Below are 18941 nucleotides of genomic sequence, written 5' to 3'. Positions count from 1 at the left end.
GATTATAATGAGAATAAACCTTAAGGCAAATATTTTGGGCAAAACAAAAATATTTTTTATCAACAAATCTGTGATAAATATGTTATAAGATGAATATGTATCATGTAACAATGTCAACAAAATAAAAGTTTTTTTCTTTCTCGTTTATTTTACATGTGTGTGAAAAATGTCAACCACGAAAGAATATGAAAGACACAACAAAAACACATATCTGTGAAAATAAGCAGAGAAGGACTGTAAAATATCGATGTCATTACCCTACAGTACGGTATCGACATTGTCGATAATTGAATCGACCACCCAGAGCGAGGAGGAGTGTAGCGGAGAGGCCAAGGCTTGGATAGTTCCCGTCAACCTCACAGCAGACAGCGGAGCAGAGGCGAGGTTCGGGCCAAGGAGAGAAGACAGAGGCGAGGGATGGCAGAGAACAACTCCGAAAGCAGTGGCTCCGTTTACCGCCGGTGCCTGACTCACTCTCCGGCGGATAGAAACGTCCCCTCCGGTGCTGGGTCGTCGAAATGGATTCGGCTAAACGTCGGAGGGACTTATTTTTTAACAACTAGACAGACATTGTGTCGCGATCCGAAATCATTTCTTTACAGGCTGAGCCAAGCTGACCCGGAGCTCGATTCTGACAAGGTAAATGCTTCGATGCTAAGCTACTTAGCCATAGCACTTGGGAGCGTACTTGGCTAGCTTGCTTTTTACTTTTCGATAAAATTGCCCGTATTTGCTCACTGGCATTGTTAACAGTTATTATTATCGACTTGGTTAATATATATGTTTTATTTAACCCGGTTGGTAGTGAAAGTATATTAATTAAAATAATGTCCACAAACTCGATCTTTTAAAGCTAACTAGCATTAAGATTCCTACAGTCACCGCATGACATACATCACTGCTGCTGGCTTTTCTGTCTTGTTTTTATATCTTCGCCCCTCATGCATATAAATATCATTTTAGGTTATGTATTTTAACCTTATTTTAATGACATTTGTATGGCGATAACATCCACTGTCGACAGTAGCTGTAAACTTTCTCCTGTTACTAGGCCGTTGCATTGCGTTACACTCAACCAGCTAGCATGCAAATCACCCGAAGAGCCGAAATTAAAAATGAAAGTCAACATTTGTTTCCTGCCAAAAATAACCTTAAAGTGACAGCTTCTTACCAAACATGGGCGTTGTATACTTACTGACTTTAATTGTGTGTTTGTCTTTACATGTCTTTAATAATATCATATTGTAATCCCATACTGTTGTTAATTGTAGTCCATCCACTGTATTTTAATTTCTGGATCACTACGTTTAAATGTTAGGACCCTGGAGCAAAGAGTCTAGATGCTAGAAGCAAGGCTCAGGCTCCCCCCCACCACTAGTGAAGAAGTCATTGCCAAGTGGGGTGAGGTGCTGCTGTGGATGAAGTCAGCCCTCTCTGCCTTCAATGGCATCCACATGCTCTGCAAGCAGGAGCCTCTGTTTGTGCATCTGCTGCTTTTGAGCAGCAAGTAGCCTGTGGGGCTTTTAAGTGTCAAAACAACAAATTACTGTCCCGGTATACACTGTGTGTGAGTGTGTGACACACTTTTGTTCATTTAACACCTCTCTTACGATTTGTTTTGTCTACTTTCATTATCTGCCCTACTTTGAGAACCCGGCTCATGTGGTACTTTAATGCAAATATTTTAATCTCTTCATAATCGGTTTGCTTTTTGGTCAGTTTATCCTTCAATGAGCTGCAGATTATGTCAATTCCGTGTTCTAAAAGCGTATCGGAAGAACCTCCGGGCCATTACTGTCCCTCTCTCCTTAGTGATGTCTGATTTAGGAGAGTGCTCTATACTAAGAAGGTTAATCGTGGATGTGCTATCACTCGCCACCTTGTCCTAAATGAAATACACCGAGATGAATGCATTGAGTGTTTAAATTGAGGCGTACACCCGCATGAGGCACATTGGTTCCAACACCGAGAACAGGAGCTTGATAATAAAGCTCAATTGTACTGTGTACAGTATACATTTTAATCTTTGTTGTGGTATTTTACTTGGTGTAAGTTTAGTATGTTTGTTTTCCCATACAGTGATACCTCAGTTTTTTGCTTGTAATTTGTTCCACAAGGTCATTTTGTCCAGTAAGCAATCATGTAAATTCAATTTATCTGTTTCTGATACCCAGAAATAATATTCATTCATTCATTAATTTTCTGCTGCTTATTCTCACAATGGTTGCGGGGGTGCTGGAGCCTATCCCAGCTGTCTTCGGGCGAGCGGCGGGGTACACCCTGGACTGCTCGCCAGCCAATCACAGGGCACATATAGACAAACAATCATTCACACTCACATTCATACCTATGGACAATTTGGAGTCCTCAGAAATATTAACAAAAAATAAATGATAGAGAAAATGTATAGTTTTACATACAGAAGATAATGCAAATGCAATTACCTTTTATGATGGCGAAGAGCAGAAAAGATGCAGAGCACCATCTTTGTAAGCATCATGGCAAGTTATTTTGCAGTCACGTTCAAACAAGGTACAAAGAGCGAGTCAGCACAAAGTGCTTCCTAACTACCATATAAGGAAGTCCACCCCTCTGTGACATCACAAAGGAACAGTTTTACCACACCTTTTGAAACAGAGCGTTTTGAGCCATCCCAAACTTTTTTCAGGGCTCACTTCCAAATGCGCAAACGTCATTATCTGAAACTTTGGCATCATTTAACACGAGATTCTAAGCACATGTACAGGTCAAAAAAGTGTAGCAAGCATAATAGGGCCCCTTTAACAAGTGATGGCAGCTCGCCCAGTCAATGAGTAGCAAGCGGAAGCTGCTAATGTTAGTCCTTTTTGGGATTAAGTGTTTCCAAAGAGTACAACACACTGGATCTTTTGATGCACTTTGTAGTGCGTGACAGATGTTGTGTATTTTTGTCGTCACACTTCCAATTGTTTTGACAAACTTTTTTATATCGAGTCATGTTTCTCTTTCTCTTAAAGGGAAATTCAGCATTGGCTTACATTGGATTGTGCACGTGTACTTAATATTTTGGCCGTTTGTATGCCGCATTGTATACGTGCCGGCAAAAGAAGATGACGTTCCTTTCATCATCTTGAGCAAATGCAGTATTGTGTTTTTGCGAAGGAGACGAGAGGTTTATTGCTCAATCATGCAGGCTGACGTGCCTCCACGGGACTCTTGAAACTGTATTATTCATTTGTTGACTGGAGTCGGTTTTGCACATGGAGTTAGACCAGGAGAGAAAGTGGAGAGGAGGTGATATCACTTGCATGGTCCCAACCACTGGCACCATTAATATGTTTTAATTCCAAGCATAATCCGATAATCTGTTGTTTATACATCAGATGATTTGTCAAGATCACTTTTGTGACAAGAACCCAATCATAAAGGGCCAGTCTGTCCAAATCCACACGCGGATGCAAGAGATGCACCTCACAGATGCTTTTTGGAGCCCTTACTCCTCTCAGACTACTCAGGCAGAGACCCGGCGTTCTCGCTTTGAGAGCTGCATGAATTTTTCAAGTATCCCATCACAAAAGATTTGTGTTCCTTTTAACATTTTTTCATTTGCGGCTCGAGCTCCTCTGCAGAACGTGGGCGGGGAGGGGGTTGTGGCCACATCTGATGCTGAATTCAGCTTGTATGTCTTGCCTGAGCACATTGTGTGAAGCCATGTAAATATTTAACGGTGATATCCTCTCCTATTGCTCCATCCTCTCTCAGTAGGGGTGCTGTGGTCATTCTAAGCTGATTTATTGTGATTATTAACCAGTTGTTTACACCTTTAAATAGCTTCCGGTTGATGTTGTTATCTCCAAGATGAGCTCATTTAGCCTGTCTTCCAAGTAGCAATAAAACCATGTATCTTGATGACTTCAGAACGGACCTGATCATTTACAGCCTGAAACCTTTTGGTTGTAAATGTTTCCTCAAAGTAGGGGTAAGTAAAATGTAAATGGGCCTTAACACCGTCGTTTTGTGATATTTTTTCCAAAGATGAGGGTGTTTCTTATAATCCCGCCGTGATGCGATGTGTGTATTATTTAAAAGATGAAGGCCTATTTGACTATGCCATTACCGCTTCTACTCCAGGGGGATTCTGGCTCCTACACTACAAGGATCAGACTTCCACTTGGCTAAGTAGCTGCAGTCATGTGACTCGGAGGCGCTGCTGCAATATCTTTTTAAATGCTCTTTCTGCAGGGGTCTCTTTTCTCCTGCAGCCAACCATAATGCATCTTTCTGATATTCCCGAGGCAGCAGTGTGTAAAGGCTTCTTTTCGATGGCGTTAATTGTTTGTGCACGCTGACACAGTGATGTCTATCTCCATTGAGGATGGACTGTTGTGCTACATTTCCAGATGGCCCATATCGACATGCTGCATTTTGAGGCGTGTGGGTCACTGCATGTATGCAAAGAGGCTATGGTCTCACCGTCGTTTGAAGGCCCAGCGGCCAAATAAATCATGTAATATGGCTGACCTACACCGAACTGACCTAATTCTACTCGTTGTGGTTGTTGACACATTTTATATAATCTGCTGTCTTTGGTTTAAGTGATTGGTTTTGGCCAGTGGAAGGGGGTATGCTGGAGCCGGCTGATTTGTGAGAGAGTCGGGGTATACACCCTGGACTGGTCGCTAGCTAATCGCAGGATGCGTGAAATCTTCATATTCAATAATTGTCTCCTCTGGTCTCACACTCTTGTATTTGTTTCCCACTCCTCCCCTGCGACGGCCCTCTGAGAGCCAGTCTCTTGTTTTTAATTAAAACACTGTTGCATCCATGGGCCCATATCGGAGCCCCCATAAACATTTTCCCACAGGAGCAGCTCGCCTGTGCTAAGAGATTTTTGACACCACAGCCTAAAATGAGCAATTGATGCATTTTATGTGTATGTTATCAAACGTTTTCTTAACCCTCGGGGCTGCTACTTAATGCAGTTTTAATTAAGGTCTCTACGGATGGTCATCGCCTGTTGGTATCAGAAGTAGGATTGATGTTGACAATCCCACTTCTGACACCATTTGTCACAGAACTCTTGAGGAGTCAACCTAGATTCCTACCCGAGTCTGTGGGTGTTGGCAAAAGTCTACACTGACCATGACCCAAAAAGACCTATTATCATTGTTGCGATAGAGAGTAGAACCATATGCTCCATCACATACAGATACGACTTGAGTCTTTCTAGAAGTGCCAAAAACTGACAAAGCGTGAATAGAAGTCCACTGGGTACCAGTGGTTTTATTTTTGACTGTGGAAAGAAGGGCAACCTGCTATCAGTGTGCAGATATTCATCATCAAAGAAAATGCACTGGGACCTCTTTTTTCCATAATTGGACTGATTGAATTAACCGTACCCATGAGGAGGACACGCCACACGGCTCTGAATGCTCCCGTGTTTGAGTAAAACAATGCTTTGCATGTTAGATTCTAGCTCCCATTCTTGGGTAAATCAAGGACGCCGCAGTGACCTCTTGCGCTGCACACCTGAATCCGTACTCGTCTGATGTCGAACCCTCAATTGCGTTTGAGTTTGTGTGTCAGGCCAGGCTAGTGGGCTAATTGTCGCTTGTAAGCCAAGGTGCTTTCTCCCAGCTCCCTTGACATGTTCAGCCTGCTCTCCCCCAATCCTTTTCCGCTCTAATTGTTTGAGCCCCCCCCCTTCATCCCCCGTGAGACAAAGCCGGCCTAATCACAGTACGTACAGAAATAGGGGAATACCCAGTGGCCGTGAAGGAATCAGGATCAAATCCAAGGCCTGTGGGAATAGTAAAGTGATATTCCAAAGCCTGTGTGCACATGTCTATCCAGTCATCAGGTGATGAACACAGGAGCCGGCCTCGGAAATGTGTGTTTCTTTTACTTACTTGATCACAATTATGAAATTAGCACATACATAGATAGGAATGCTGGTTGTTTGCGTTACTCGTATAAAGTGGATATTCCTCCCCTTCTTTTCAGGATGAAACTGGTGCCTATCTCATCGACAGAGACCCAACTTATTTTGGACCGGTGCTCAACTACTTGAGGCATGGAAAACTGGTGCTCAACAGGGACCTAGCAGAGGAAGGTGAGCAACATGGCGACATCACAAACGATGTACAGTGGACCCTCCAAGGTCATGCACGTTCTTTTTTTGGGGACAACGCTCATTGCTTTAACTGTGCAATGTAACGGTCTATATTATTAAAAAGTGTAAAAAGAAGTTAACCTCACGTTAAACTAAATAAGGGTTACAGGTTTCCACATTTTTTTCTGGTTTTATTTAATTCATTTATTCATTCATTTTCTACCGCTTTTTCCTCACTTCTTCGGGCAAGAGGCGGGGTACACACCGAACTGGTGGCCAGCCAATCACAGGGCACACATAGGCAAACAACCATTCACACTCACATTCATACCTATGGACAATTTGGAGTGGCTAATTAACCTAGCATGTTTTTGGAATGTGGGAGGAAACCGGAGTATCCGGAGAAAACCCACACATGCACCGGGAGAACATGCAAACTCCACGCAGAGATGGCCGAGGGTGGAATTGAACCCTGGTCTCCTAGCTGTGCGCTAACCACTCTACCACCGTGCCGCCCGTTTTATTTAATTATTGATGTTTTTATTCCACAAGCAAAAGTTTGAGAGTACACCTACATGCCCACCCACATTCCAGGTCCAACAAACTACCAGTGCAACAGGAATAGTTTTTCCTCGTCTTATGGAAGCCAAGCAAAATAATCACGGCTGAAGGAAAACGATTTATGTCTCAGGTGTCCTCGAAGAAGCAGAGTTTTACAACATCACATCGTTAATAAAGCTCATCAAGGACAAGATCAGGGACAGAGACTGCAAGACATCGCAGGTGTGTGGACCTCTCTCCAGTGGACCTCTTGGCAGTATTTCTTCCCGGGACATTCTCTCAACATGTGCTTTCCTTTCAGGTGCCAGTGAAGCACGTGTATCGAGTGCTGCAGTGCCAAGAAGAGGAGCTGACACAGATGGTGTCAACCATGTCGGATGGCTGGAAGTTCGAACAGGTAGCGCTTCCCGGAAGGGTGCTGATGGTGGGGATTACCGCAGCGGTCCCGTGTTCATGTGCTTCACCCGCCCCCTCACTATGCTTATGTAGTCAAAACTTCAGTGTCGGTATTCGGTATTCAAATCCCATCTTTTTTTCAATGTTCCCATACGTGATCCGAGCATCCCTCCTGTGCTCTGATTGGTTGTTGCAGCTTGTCAGTATAGGTTACGGGCGGGGCCACCAATCAGAGTTTCTGCTCATTGTGTCAAGGGAGGTGAAGGGAGAGGCGCCGGCTTTGCCAAACAACAGCGGAGAGGTGTGTCCCACATGTTTCTGTCCGAGGGCTGGTCACTGCATGGTCCCCTTGTTGCTCATACACCCCCTACCCGAAGTGCTGTAGACAGTTAGATGTTGGTCCTTTTTTTTTTTTTTAGTTCCCTACCCGCAGTGCTGTAGACACAGTTAGATGTTGGTTAATTTTTTATTTTTTATTTTTTTTTTTTTTTTTTTTTAGTTCAATCTATTCATATTGCTTCTTCGTTTAGTTTGACCAAGAAGAACACCCGACGCCTGTTTTATTTTCTTGACACTCACATGTTTTGGGAGCTTGTCATTAGCCACCCTGGATTGATTGCTGCTGTAGGGCTGTTTCATTTAATGTCACAAATATTTCTCTTATGATACCCAGATAGAGTTTGACAATGTAATTAATCTTACACAGGTTAAATGAGGAAACTGATTGAATGTACGTCTCCAGCAGCAGCAGCAGCAGCAGCAGCGTCTACTCGGTACATGTTTGGACATGCACACCAAGTGACAAAAGGTCTATAACTATCCTGCGTACTCGTACTCTATAATCACAGGGCCAACAGTCTTCCTAGGCCAGGAGTTGCTGCCTTTGTGTGTCTTTCAGGGCGTGCATCATGTTTGTTAGTCTACTCCGTCCTTCTTTTACTGAGGAGCATATTTTTGGTATTTTTTTTTTTTTTAATTTGCAGTTGGTCAAGGTAGCTGAGCAGCAGATCCTTTCATGAAATTATAAGTGGGCGGTAAAATGGCAAAGTCACTCACAATGAAAAAGAAGAATCAAATAGAAAGATGTTTAAATACACATTTCTAAAGGGATAATTGAGTTTTTTTTTTTGTTGCTATAATGTTGTATGACATGCCCATCAGCAGTGTAGTGGACCACCACTTTGTCCCGTGAGCCGAGTTTTCGAGGTTTTCAGTGTTAAGTAAAGCAGTTCCAGTGACATGGTGGGGTCACTTTAGTAAAGCGGTTTGCTTCTCAGAACAATATTCTTTCAAAAGAGTAATATATTTGCATCACAAAAAAGACATCACAATCTATCAGTGTTATTTTTTTTTTTTTCTCTGTTCGTATCACTGCGCACTGCCGCCCGCATGTGTATTCCACAAGCGCTTGATGGGGATGTCGTACAACTTCATGTCAAAAAAATCTGAACAGTCATTTCTTTGGTAAAATTATGTTTTTTGTGTATGTTTTTTATGGAATATAGTACAGTATTTTTTATATTACTGCTAGCATTGTGTTGACAGTTGAATGTAGGTTAACCTCTTTCCAGGTCGCCTTTGGTTGTTTTCATTTCTCTTTGTTCTACATTTTAAGTTTGATTTTTGACCTGACATGCCGGCCTGCTCACGTCCACGTTCCCCACTGACTTGTGAACTGGCATGTTTACGTGGTGTGGTCAAGTTCCTCCTCCTTGATTCGTTGTGTGAATATCTGTAGAATATGTACAATATTTGTGTGCACTCAATTTGCTCTCCATTGTTTTGTAGATAGAGTAAACATCCCCCCTCCCACCGCATTTTTTTTTATTCTGTGAGTGCTTGTTTGTCAGCAGACCCAAGAAATAGTCTTAAGAACCAATTACACAAATATTGTGGCAACAGATGTTACAAGTACATGTTTTTTGTTTATGACTCCCTAAAAAGACTCAATTTTCAGTGGACAATGAGTGAATTCAATTCCACACAGACCACCATTGTTTCTTCAATTTACTTATCCATTTTAATTTCAGGTACAACTAAAGGTACATTTGTTTGGATAGCTGTAATGATTTTGGAATATACTCAAGTTGAAGATGATGAAGGAGCCTACACCAGCACAAGGTTGCCATTCATGCCACTCTCGTATTGGACAAGTGAGCCATCCCAGAGCTCACGACGTCTTTTTTTATGCTTGAAAACTTGGATCTGGGTACACATACAGTACAATGACCATCACAGAAATATCTCATAGGAGTTTAATTTAAGAACCGATATCTAGCAATGACTGCACAGTGGTTGGCATGAGTGCGATTCACCGCATAGCCATCTCTGTGTGGAGGTTGCATGTGTGCGTGGGTTTTCTCCGGGTACTCCGGTATCCTCCCACGTTCCAAAAAAACATACATGTTGGGTTAATTGGTCTCCAAATCGAATGCGCCCTGACGACTAGTCGAGGCTGTACCCCGCCTCACATCCCCGAGTGAGGATAAGTGGCATAGAAAATGAATGGATGGATATCTAGCAACTTCCATGCTTGTCTTGATAACCAAAACCACTGAAGCTCTTCCATGAATACTGCTAAATAATTCAACTTGTATGAGCTATTTTTCTTGTCAATATTTGTCCAAATAACGGTACCTCTTTAGTTGTGCCAGTCATTCAAAAGGACAAGAAACTGAATCGTTTTTCCATGACTGTACATTATCTCCCGTGTCCGTAGCTGGTCAGCATCGGCTCCTCTTACAACTACGGCAACGAAGACCAAGCTGAGTTCCTGTGCGTCGTCTCCAAGGAGCTGCACAATCAATCCTACGGGACGAACAGTGAGCCCAGTGAGAAGGCAAAGGTAAGCGTGTGTGACTGTGTGTGTTTATATGAAGTGAGCCATGCTTAATGTCTGGAGGGCGTGTATAACAACTGTACACGTGTCACATGTGAGGCGTGGGGGGGGGGGTCACATGCATGAATTTATGTGTTGATCAACCCTCGTGTGAATGCGTTCCCCTGTCTTTTCGCCCTTTTCCAACATATCCCTTCCTCCCGGTCATTTTCATTGTTTCTAAAGCATGGCTCTCTTGTCTTCTTCTGTGCTGTCTGCATGCTGCATGTTGCTCAGAGTGACGACGAAGACACCGATTATGAAATGAATGACTCTGATTAGGGTTGAGCACTCATGACTCACTGGTGAGCGTTCAACTGGCTGTAGTCCATCACTCCCCCACAGCTTTTTCCTAATTTCCCGCCCTTTCCCGTTTCTCCTTGATGCCCTGATGTTTTTTTTTTAAATATATTTTCAGGATTGAACTATGTTGGAAGTTAATTTGCACGCCATCATAAAAAATTGGATTGGTGGGCGGCACGGCGGTCGAGTGGTTAGCGCGCAGACCTCACAGCTAGGAGACCAGGGTTCAATTCCACCCTCGGCCATCTCTGTGTGGAGTTTGCATGTTCTCCCCGTGCATGCGTGGGTTTTGCTAGGTTAATTAGCCACTCCAAATTGTCCATAGGTATGAATGTGAGTGTGAATGGTTGTTTGTCTATATGTGCCCTGTGATTGGCTGGCCACCAGTCCAGGGTGTACCCCGCCTCTCGCCCAAAGACAGCTGGGATAGGCTCCAGCCACCCCCTCGTGAGGAAAAAGCGGTAGAAAATGAATGAACTGCACTTCCCCCTAGTATGGAGGTCTAAATTTACAGAGTGGTCTGGAAGGCAGCATTAGCTTGTCAGTCATATGTATAGAAACCTTTTATAGTTCACCTCCCCAGCAACAGTGTGCCTTTTATTTTGCTCTTTTTGCTTAAAGACTGTCACTTGTTTTTTTTTTGGGGGGGGGGTTACCAAATGTTTAATTGACATCCTTGTTCTCTGTCCTGACAGATACTTCAGGAAAGGGGTTCCCGAATGTGAAGAGGATTGAGTATTATGAGCTGCAGGTGTTATGATGCAAACATATCATCCTTGTGGAAGACTTACTTGGCACAAAGGAGATTTCAAGTGGGCGGGGGGGTTGTGCATTTATTTTGTGTTCTCCCTCCATTTTATTATTATTTTTTTTATTTCTTGGCATAAATACAACTGCTTACTGAGAATTTGTGCCTGTACATTTTGAACTGGAACTTTGAACTTGAGGCAGTTTTGCTTTTTTTTTCTTCTTTTAAGCTAATTGAAAAAACTTGGCCGCCGTCATATTGGCCAGTGATTCTCTCAGGGTCATCTATGTAGTTAATTAAATCCTGCAACTTGCTCTGGTATCACATTCAAAATATATATTTTTTGGAGATGGTAAGAAGGGAATTAGCTTTTATTTAAAAAAAAAAAAACATGAAACAAGTTTGGCAGAGGTTTGTGGTCATGGTACTACTTGATTATTCTGTAGCGCCATGCATTGTCTTCCAACAAGGCAGCATTGCCCCTTTACAGATGCTGTGGAACACTCATAAGGATATTTCAGCCTTTCCTCTGCAAACATTTAATACTCGTATTGCTGCATTTGATCGGTCATTTTTGCAAATCTCAATTGGAGACTTCATGTTTATACACTTTATATAAGTCATTTTCTTTTTCCGGCTGACTTATTTTTATGTTTTTTTTTTGTTTGAGGGAACATGTGTTTTGATATTTTTGGGGGTATAAGTATTTTTTTGCGAAGGAGGATTGCGGACTGGATCTGTTTTTGATGACAGTGAACAAATATCTGTTCATATCCAGAGAATTTTACTTTTGGTGTAAATAATCAAAAACCAATATGGATATTTAACTCCTTTAAAACAAATGCACGTTTTGTACACTGTATAGAAAAACCGCAACTTCAGACGGAAGTTGTTTATACTGGATTGTTTAAAAAAAAAAAAAAAAAGAATCTTGACGATATTAGCCTGTTTTGCATAGTTTGTACAGGATTTAAGAGATTTCTGAGTGAGATTGAACAAGGTGTCTTTTCACTGAGAACATGCCTGGACATGCTTTTATTAACAATAACAAAGCGATACTCTGCTTTGAAGTTGACTGTTACATTATAAACTTGTACCCCCCCCCCCCCCCCCCCGCCTCCCCGCTGCCATGTGACAGATTCTTCTAAACATTTTGAATTGTGTCGTTAATACACAGCATTACAAGCACTACGGTGGTAACACAACACTGCGCGCATTGCAAACAGCCTGTAATGTTACTGTAAATATTGCAACATTTACAACACTTATTTGTTTTTTTTTTTACATATTTTCAGGTTTGATGTGCAGTTTTGATAGGTTTCATTCACAAATAATAATTTAGCAGCCCCCCCCCCTCCCCCTTCACCCTATTGACCAAAATCCAATGTCTTACGTGTATTGCACACATTGATATTTAGTGTCAGGGAAGAGCTAACTTTTCTTATTGTCAGCACACTTTGTACATATGCTAACACTCTTAAGACTTCCAGTTATTCATACACACTTACTAAAACAGTTTTATATTGTTAAAGATTTAAGTATGGATGCATGTTTTTTTTGTTTTTGTTTTTTTTTTACTATAGACACACATATTTCCCCTCGCACAAGGGCTTTTAAAATTGAGATTATCAACAAAAAAGGTTCAGTCAGACCAGACTGGGTGTTCTGCAAGTGCTAGGCTGTGTTTACATTTGCTATAGTATACGGAAGCCTTCCAATGTTGTATGTACCGTGTTGCACACCTTCATGCATGTAAACAATGTGTGACTGTATCCATGGCAACGAGCACTCCACATGAACTGATGACACAGACGTGCTGAGTGATGATACCACACTCCATCCATCCATCCATCCACTTGAGCGTTGCAGACAATCTTAATTTCTGCCTTGTGATGGCAGAGATGCTGGAGTTTAACACGATGAAACTTACCTTTGTGGGTTCAGAGCAGCGGTACTGTTTTTTTTGCCAGTTACATTTAATGGTGTGGCTGTTCAGTAACCTCAGTGGAGATGTTTAAAAGGGCCTGGAGATGATGCTCACAGCCCTTCACAATCAGGTTACGTGGTTGACTATTTGGCATGCATAGTACTTCTTTGTGTGATGGAAAAATCGTACCAGATCTGTAGCCTACTACTTTTAAGTGCCCTGCTTGTGTTACATTCAAGTCATAATATACCACACCATGACCACCATGATGATGCATGAGTCAAAATGATCACATTTGTAATAGAAAGAATGGTTTGTCATTTTCTCCCCACTCCTTAATTAAATAGTTACATCAATAAATAATGTTCTCATATCACTAAGTACAGCACTACTATACGATCTTATGCAATGTGTATAAACTATGAATAAGATGAAGGGGATAAATCGTGGTCTCGCGCAAAGTAAACCCAATAAAAATGTTGTCAGTCAAATGTGTCTGCCTGTGTTTATTTTTAATTTACAACAATCACATGTTACCTTAATTTTTTAATGTATAGACGTAGTGATTGCGTCACTGAATATATTATTAAAGAGCAATAGCGACCTCTTCTGTAATTTCCTTAAAACGTTTTGTTCCACAGCATAGCTGCCATAAACAATGCCTGTTTAGAATTTGATAACAGTTGGTGTTGCTTGAAACACAGCCCGATAAAGAAATTTACTGTCATAATACCAAGTCTATATGTGGGCTTAATATAATGTATTCTATTATTCATCGTTAAAATGAGCAAATGTATCAGGCACCGTCGAGGTTAAAGGCCTTTCGTCTGGTGCAAAGACGATGAAGCAAGGCAAGATAGATACGCGTCAGCTTTTCCTGCCTTTGGAAAATGGCGTATCTGCTGGTGGACATATTTGTAAAGGCACAAACACTACATATAAGTTCAACAAACGCATTTGTGTCAACAAAACTACTACTAATAATGTAATAATACTAATGTAAGCAACCTGAATAGGATAGCCACTGGAAGGTTAAATGGCTTTCAAACAAAAGCATATAAAATACCCGGGTTGCTTTTCCCATGGGTATTTAAACGAAGGCGGAAGTGACCGACCGATGAAATTTAGCTCCGCCGTCTTTGAGTCTGGCTTTGAGTCGGAGCGGGTGTTTTTTTCAGGAGGGAAACTTTACAAGGTTTAACACCATTCGAACAAAAATAATTCACACAGTCTAGTTACCTGGGCTAACGAAACCACACTGAAAGGTAGGAGCACACCTCGATGACACAACACGATAGTCTTGTCGAGGAGAAAGACACATTGCCCGCTTCCCTTTGCGCCATTTTCGTGAGTTTGATAATGCACTAACGTGCGCCCCGCCGCCGATGTTCTTTGTCTACGTTGTAGTTTTTATTTTGACACAATATACAGCATCGCCGTTGGACACCTCGCGGTACACTCACTTAAGAGCTACGAACAATTCCGTGCTTTCGTTTCTCTTTGGCAGAATGTGGTCAAATCAAGTGTATTTGCGCCATTTTTGTGCTGCATCAGGCCGTGACAGTCGCTAACTGCGCCTGTCGGCGCACAGCGTTAGCACTGTTCTGGCGCACATGAGTTAGCTTTTCAAGCTAACCCGCTAGTCTGCTAATCAGCTAGCTTGGGCACTTTGCCTCCTGCTTTGGCACAGAGATGGAGTAATAACTGAGGCGTGTTTTCTTTGAGGCATGTTTGCATGAAAACGCACCAGGGACGGGAAGCCTGGAGGTTGTGTACATGCTAACCACAGGGAGCTAACTTGGCTAGCAACATAGCGCCATAGGAACATCGGTCCAAACTATCATTTGTAACCATAAAAGTTTGTTTATACTTCGATTTTTAAACCAAGTGGCAAAGCTATGCTGGTGCGTTGACAATAGTAGCACATTCAAAGTCAATTGTGGTTGAACATGTCCGAAAAGGAGTAGGAAGAACCTATCTTACTTAAGTCTACTCACCGGTTTCTGGTTATTTATTCCCACCATATTATTTACACTTTGATTCTTACAATATTTTGCCTCCTCACATTTGGTTAAGTGTCACCGTTTTGTAAATATAGTTTAGGTAGTGATGAGAGAAAAAAAGCTGAATATCCTGCAAATGGCAGCGATAAAGTTATGTATAAAAACAGAACGATACGTTAATGTAACAATAATTAGTGTAAACATTCAGCCTTTTCTCTTTACATTGTGTTTTTCTTCTATTGCTTACTTGTTCAATGTGTCGCAGGCCAATAAAAGAACAACGGGCTGCAAATGGCACCCTGACAGCACTTTGGAGACCCCTGTCCTAAAACATTCTTATCCCCTCCCTATTACAGGAGTCTACAAATCATGTCTGGTATTGCATTGAGCCGGCTTGCCCAGGAGCGCAAGGCATGGCGGAAAGACCACCCTTTTGTAAGTAAACTCTTTTTTTTTTCTGATTATTATGTTTGGCTTTTAGTTTGGTATTTTCCCAAAATATTTGGATATATTTTGTAGTAATCATCATGATATCTTATGTCTCACAAGTACATGAAATCTATTGAGGACTATGTTGACATTTAGTGTTTGTCGTGCTGTCCATGTGTCGTATTGTTTTTATCCAGCGTTGTCGTTCTATAAAAGCCACAGTGAGTCCACACTAGTTTAAGATATGCTTTCAGTTCAACTTCTAACAAACGTCACCGCTCAGACACCACTTTTTTTTTTCTTTCCTTTTGTGACTTCTGCCCAATATTTCTGCCCACTTGGATGACATGTACTGACTGAGGAGTAACAGTGAAAGAACTTTATAACGGCTACTTTTTTCATTCATATTTGTATTTTATGTGGATGACATGTAATTTCAGCACCCTGTAATTGTTCAATAAAGGGCAAAAAAAACGAAACAAATTGAATATTTGTACTCTCTTCAGGGATTTGTTGCTGTACCAACAAAAAACCCAGATGGAACCATGAATCTGATGAACTGGGAGTGTGCTATTCCTGGCAAAAAGGGGGTAATGTTCCTTTTATTATTCTAATCATATTATTGTATTTTCCGCACTATAAGGCCGCACTTAAAAGCTACGTTGTTTTCTCATTCACATCAATGTGTCTTATGTTTTTGCCATAATTTGTGTGTTTTTACACCATGAAAGAAGTGGAGTTTATTTTTTTGTAGCAGGATAAAATAAAGTGTGTTTGAGAGGTTGATCATATAATTGCATGTCATCAGACTCCGTGGGAAGGTGGCCTTTTCAAACTGCGCATGTTGTTCAAGGATGACTATCCTTCATCACCTCCGAAATGTGAGTTACCCCTCTTCTTTTTGCTCTGATGTGTTTACTTTGTACTCCTCTGAGGCAGCCTTAGCTTTGTAGTGTAGTGTCAGTAGGTAATCCTAGTGACTGGCAACTACTCCTGTACTTTTTAATGTAGATGCCAACGTTTGAAATGCTGTCATTCATGCTTGGTTTGTTCCGTTTGTGTTAAAGACTAGCAGTTGGAACGGTCTTTGAATAATGTTTTACTTGTCACTTAAAGGGATTGTGTAAATTTTCTGACATGATGTTGTACGACATCCCCATCGGCAGTGTAGTGCATCAACGGTGACTTCCCACCCACTTGGGTCCCGTGTGTCCCGAGTTCAATTTTGGTGATGAGGAACGTAGTTCCACTTGTGGAAAGAGTATGGCTCCTCAAAACAATGCTTCCTTGAAAAAAATCAGACCTGACAAATCACTCAGTGTTACTTTTTCCACCTGTCGATGGCTGCCGCGCTCGCATCTTCAATCAACACACAGATGTAAAAAATAAAAAATCTTCAGAACAGCCATCTTTCTCATATACACAACAATGGACAGGCATGAATTAAATACGCCAGGAGTGATTTGTGATGTCTGATTTCGAGAAGGCATTTTCGTGTTGCTCTTTTGAACACATATTGATTTTAGAAGCCAAGCTCTTAAGTGGCCCCGGCAATTAACAAAATTATGTTCCTCATCATCAAAGTCTGACCAGAACTTGCGTTCACGTAAGTCACCGTTGATGCACTACACTGCCGATGGGGATGTCACACAATTTTATGTCAAAAATGTATCCTTTTAACATTAGCCGTTCTAATGTCATGGACACACGGTGTAGGTTGAAGCAACTCTCGTTGATGTTGACGTAGTTTCTACACACTGTTTCTTTTTAGGTAAATTTGAGCCTCCGCTCTTTCATCCAAACGTGTACCCATCAGGCACAGTATGCCTTTCTATCCTAGAGGAGGACAAGGACTGGAGACCAGCCATTACAATAAAGCAGGTTTGGACTACAGAACTTTTTTTTTTCAGGGGGAGTGCACATCAATTTTGGTGTTTGCCTTCTGCAAAAGCGCCAACAAGTCAGCCAAAAAAAAGACAATTGCACAAATGAACACTTTACCCTACACTCTGAAAATGACCCATATTAGAATCAATGCAATTTTTAAGCCATTTTTGCCATTTTGGTTAGGAATAATCACTTGTATGATATTTAGTATTATATTTAGGACCACACAAGAATGATTTCATGTTAGAAACATCTTCATTTTTCACTTTTTAACATCTTTGAAAAAGAAAATGTGACAGCCAATGTTGATATGAATCAAAGGTTCCAATTGGATTCCATAGAAAATGCATGCGGGTCATTTATGACCCACTTATGGAAGGTTGGGGTATTAACACAAAAAGTAAAATTTCTTAAAATATATGAAAGTTAAAAATTGTAATGGCATTATATCAAATACATGTATTTTGAGGAATACCTGGAATATGAAATAACAATTTTTTGTTGCAAAGATATTTCAAGAAAACAACCTGACCGGGTCATTTTTGACCCACTTATGCATCTAAGGGTTAATAGCCATGTTTTGTTTTTTTTGACCCGCCATCGACTTTAGGATTACTTTGTGACCTTTTACCTTGACCTTGGGGTTGGTATAGTATAAAAAAAGATGACTCACTGGATCATTTCTCCCACAGATCCTATTAGGTATTCAGGAACTCCTAAATGAGCCTAATATCCAGGATCCCGCCCAAGCAGAGGCTTACACAATCTACTGGTAAGAGATACTGCACGTCTTTTCACACGGAGAATGTCAAAAGATGCAATAAGTTGTAGAAATGACTCCGACAGATGTGTCATTTGCCTCAACAGCTTCTACCGAGCCTCATTTGGCACATTATGGCATGTATTGTCCTTGATTATGATTGTTTTTTTGTCTGTTTGTTTTCCAGCCAAAACAGAGTAGATTACGAAAAAAGAGTCAGAGGACAAGCCAAAAAATTCTCCCCCTCATAAGGACGAAGCGCGTCTTGCTGTGGCAGAAGGAATCACCTCCCCACTCAGTCACAATGAATGTGCTCCCCTCACATCGGGACTTGCTTAAAGACTTCTATTTAAACTCTACACATTCTGTGCCATCCACACAAACCCTTGACCTTTTTTTGTGGGGGGGGATTTAATTTGTTTTGTTCTCAATTGCCGGCTGGTGCGTAACGCTGAGAGGGGATCGGTGCTTCAGCACCTTCATTTCTTTTTAAACATTGTCTTATGTGGTGCAAGGGACACAGTTTCATCATCGCCATGCAAAGATGGCCGTCATCCATACCCAAGGAAGATATTTGTTTTCTTTTTTCAGAGTCTATTCCTTTGTTTGTCCCTTCTTTTCCATACATTTAATGTAAAGTCTGCTTACTTCATTGTCAGTATTTCAACTGCTGTATAATGAATGGCACTTTTATACTGTTGTATTTCACTAGTGTCTCTAGATGGTTCTAATTCTTATTTCCCAGGTTTTCTATTCAGCATGCTGTAACATATGATAGAATCTGCTGCCTTGGCTGTCTTTTTGTTATTCAGAGTGTTTGCTTTTGGGATAAATAAAAAGGCTGTAACGACCGAGGCAGGTAGGCATACCATTGTATCAGACATTAAGGTTATATGGTGCTTTGTTCATGTATGTGTTGGCGTAAATAAAACTTTCTACAAAATGTTTGACTTTATTG

The 18941-nt window shown here is 41.3% G+C and overlaps 2 protein-coding genes across 5 annotated transcripts; both read left to right on the top strand.

Moving 5' to 3' along the window:
* The first annotated feature begins 311 nt into the window (after positions 1-311).
* Positions 312-12345, top strand: kctd5b (potassium channel tetramerization domain containing 5b). Of its 4 annotated transcripts, XM_078789071.1 has the most exons (8): positions 312-639; positions 5983-6091; positions 6783-6874; positions 6954-7049; positions 7245-7349; positions 9768-9893; positions 10164-10231; positions 10925-12345. In XM_078789071.1, exons 1-7 carry the CDS (start codon positions 418-420, stop codon positions 10206-10208), a joined length of 795 nt encoding a protein of 264 aa, XP_078645197.1. In that variant the 5' UTR covers positions 312-417; the 3' UTR covers positions 10209-10231; positions 10925-12345. The 4 variants fall into 4 exon arrangements, with proteins under 4 accessions (XP_078645197.1, XP_078645199.1, XP_057918150.2 ...); XM_078789073.1 differs by lacking the exon at positions 7245-7349; XM_058062167.2 differs by lacking the exon at positions 10164-10231.
* Positions 12346-14003: 1658 nt separating this feature from the next.
* ube2ib (ubiquitin-conjugating enzyme E2Ib) lies at positions 14004-18926 on the top strand. The gene is made up of 7 exons (XM_058061640.2): positions 14004-14169; positions 15264-15342; positions 15843-15926; positions 16145-16217; positions 17108-17217; positions 17916-17995; positions 18171-18926. The coding sequence occupies exons 2-7, from the start codon at positions 15277-15279 to the stop codon at positions 18232-18234; spliced, it is 477 nt and encodes a 158-aa protein (XP_057917623.1). The 5' UTR covers positions 14004-14169; positions 15264-15276; the 3' UTR covers positions 18235-18926.
* Positions 18927-18941: the final 15 nt, after the last annotated feature.

Source organism: Doryrhamphus excisus, linkage group LG2 (genome assembly GCF_037039965.1).
Source record: "Doryrhamphus excisus strain RoL-2023G ecotype Guam linkage group LG2, RoL_Dexc_Guam_v1.1, whole genome shotgun sequence".
NCBI classification, from domain to species: domain Eukaryota; kingdom Metazoa; phylum Chordata; class Actinopteri; order Syngnathiformes; family Syngnathidae; genus Doryrhamphus; species Doryrhamphus excisus.
The sequence above is the reverse complement of the archived record's forward strand: the minus strand, read 5'-3'. Positions and strand labels throughout refer to the sequence as shown.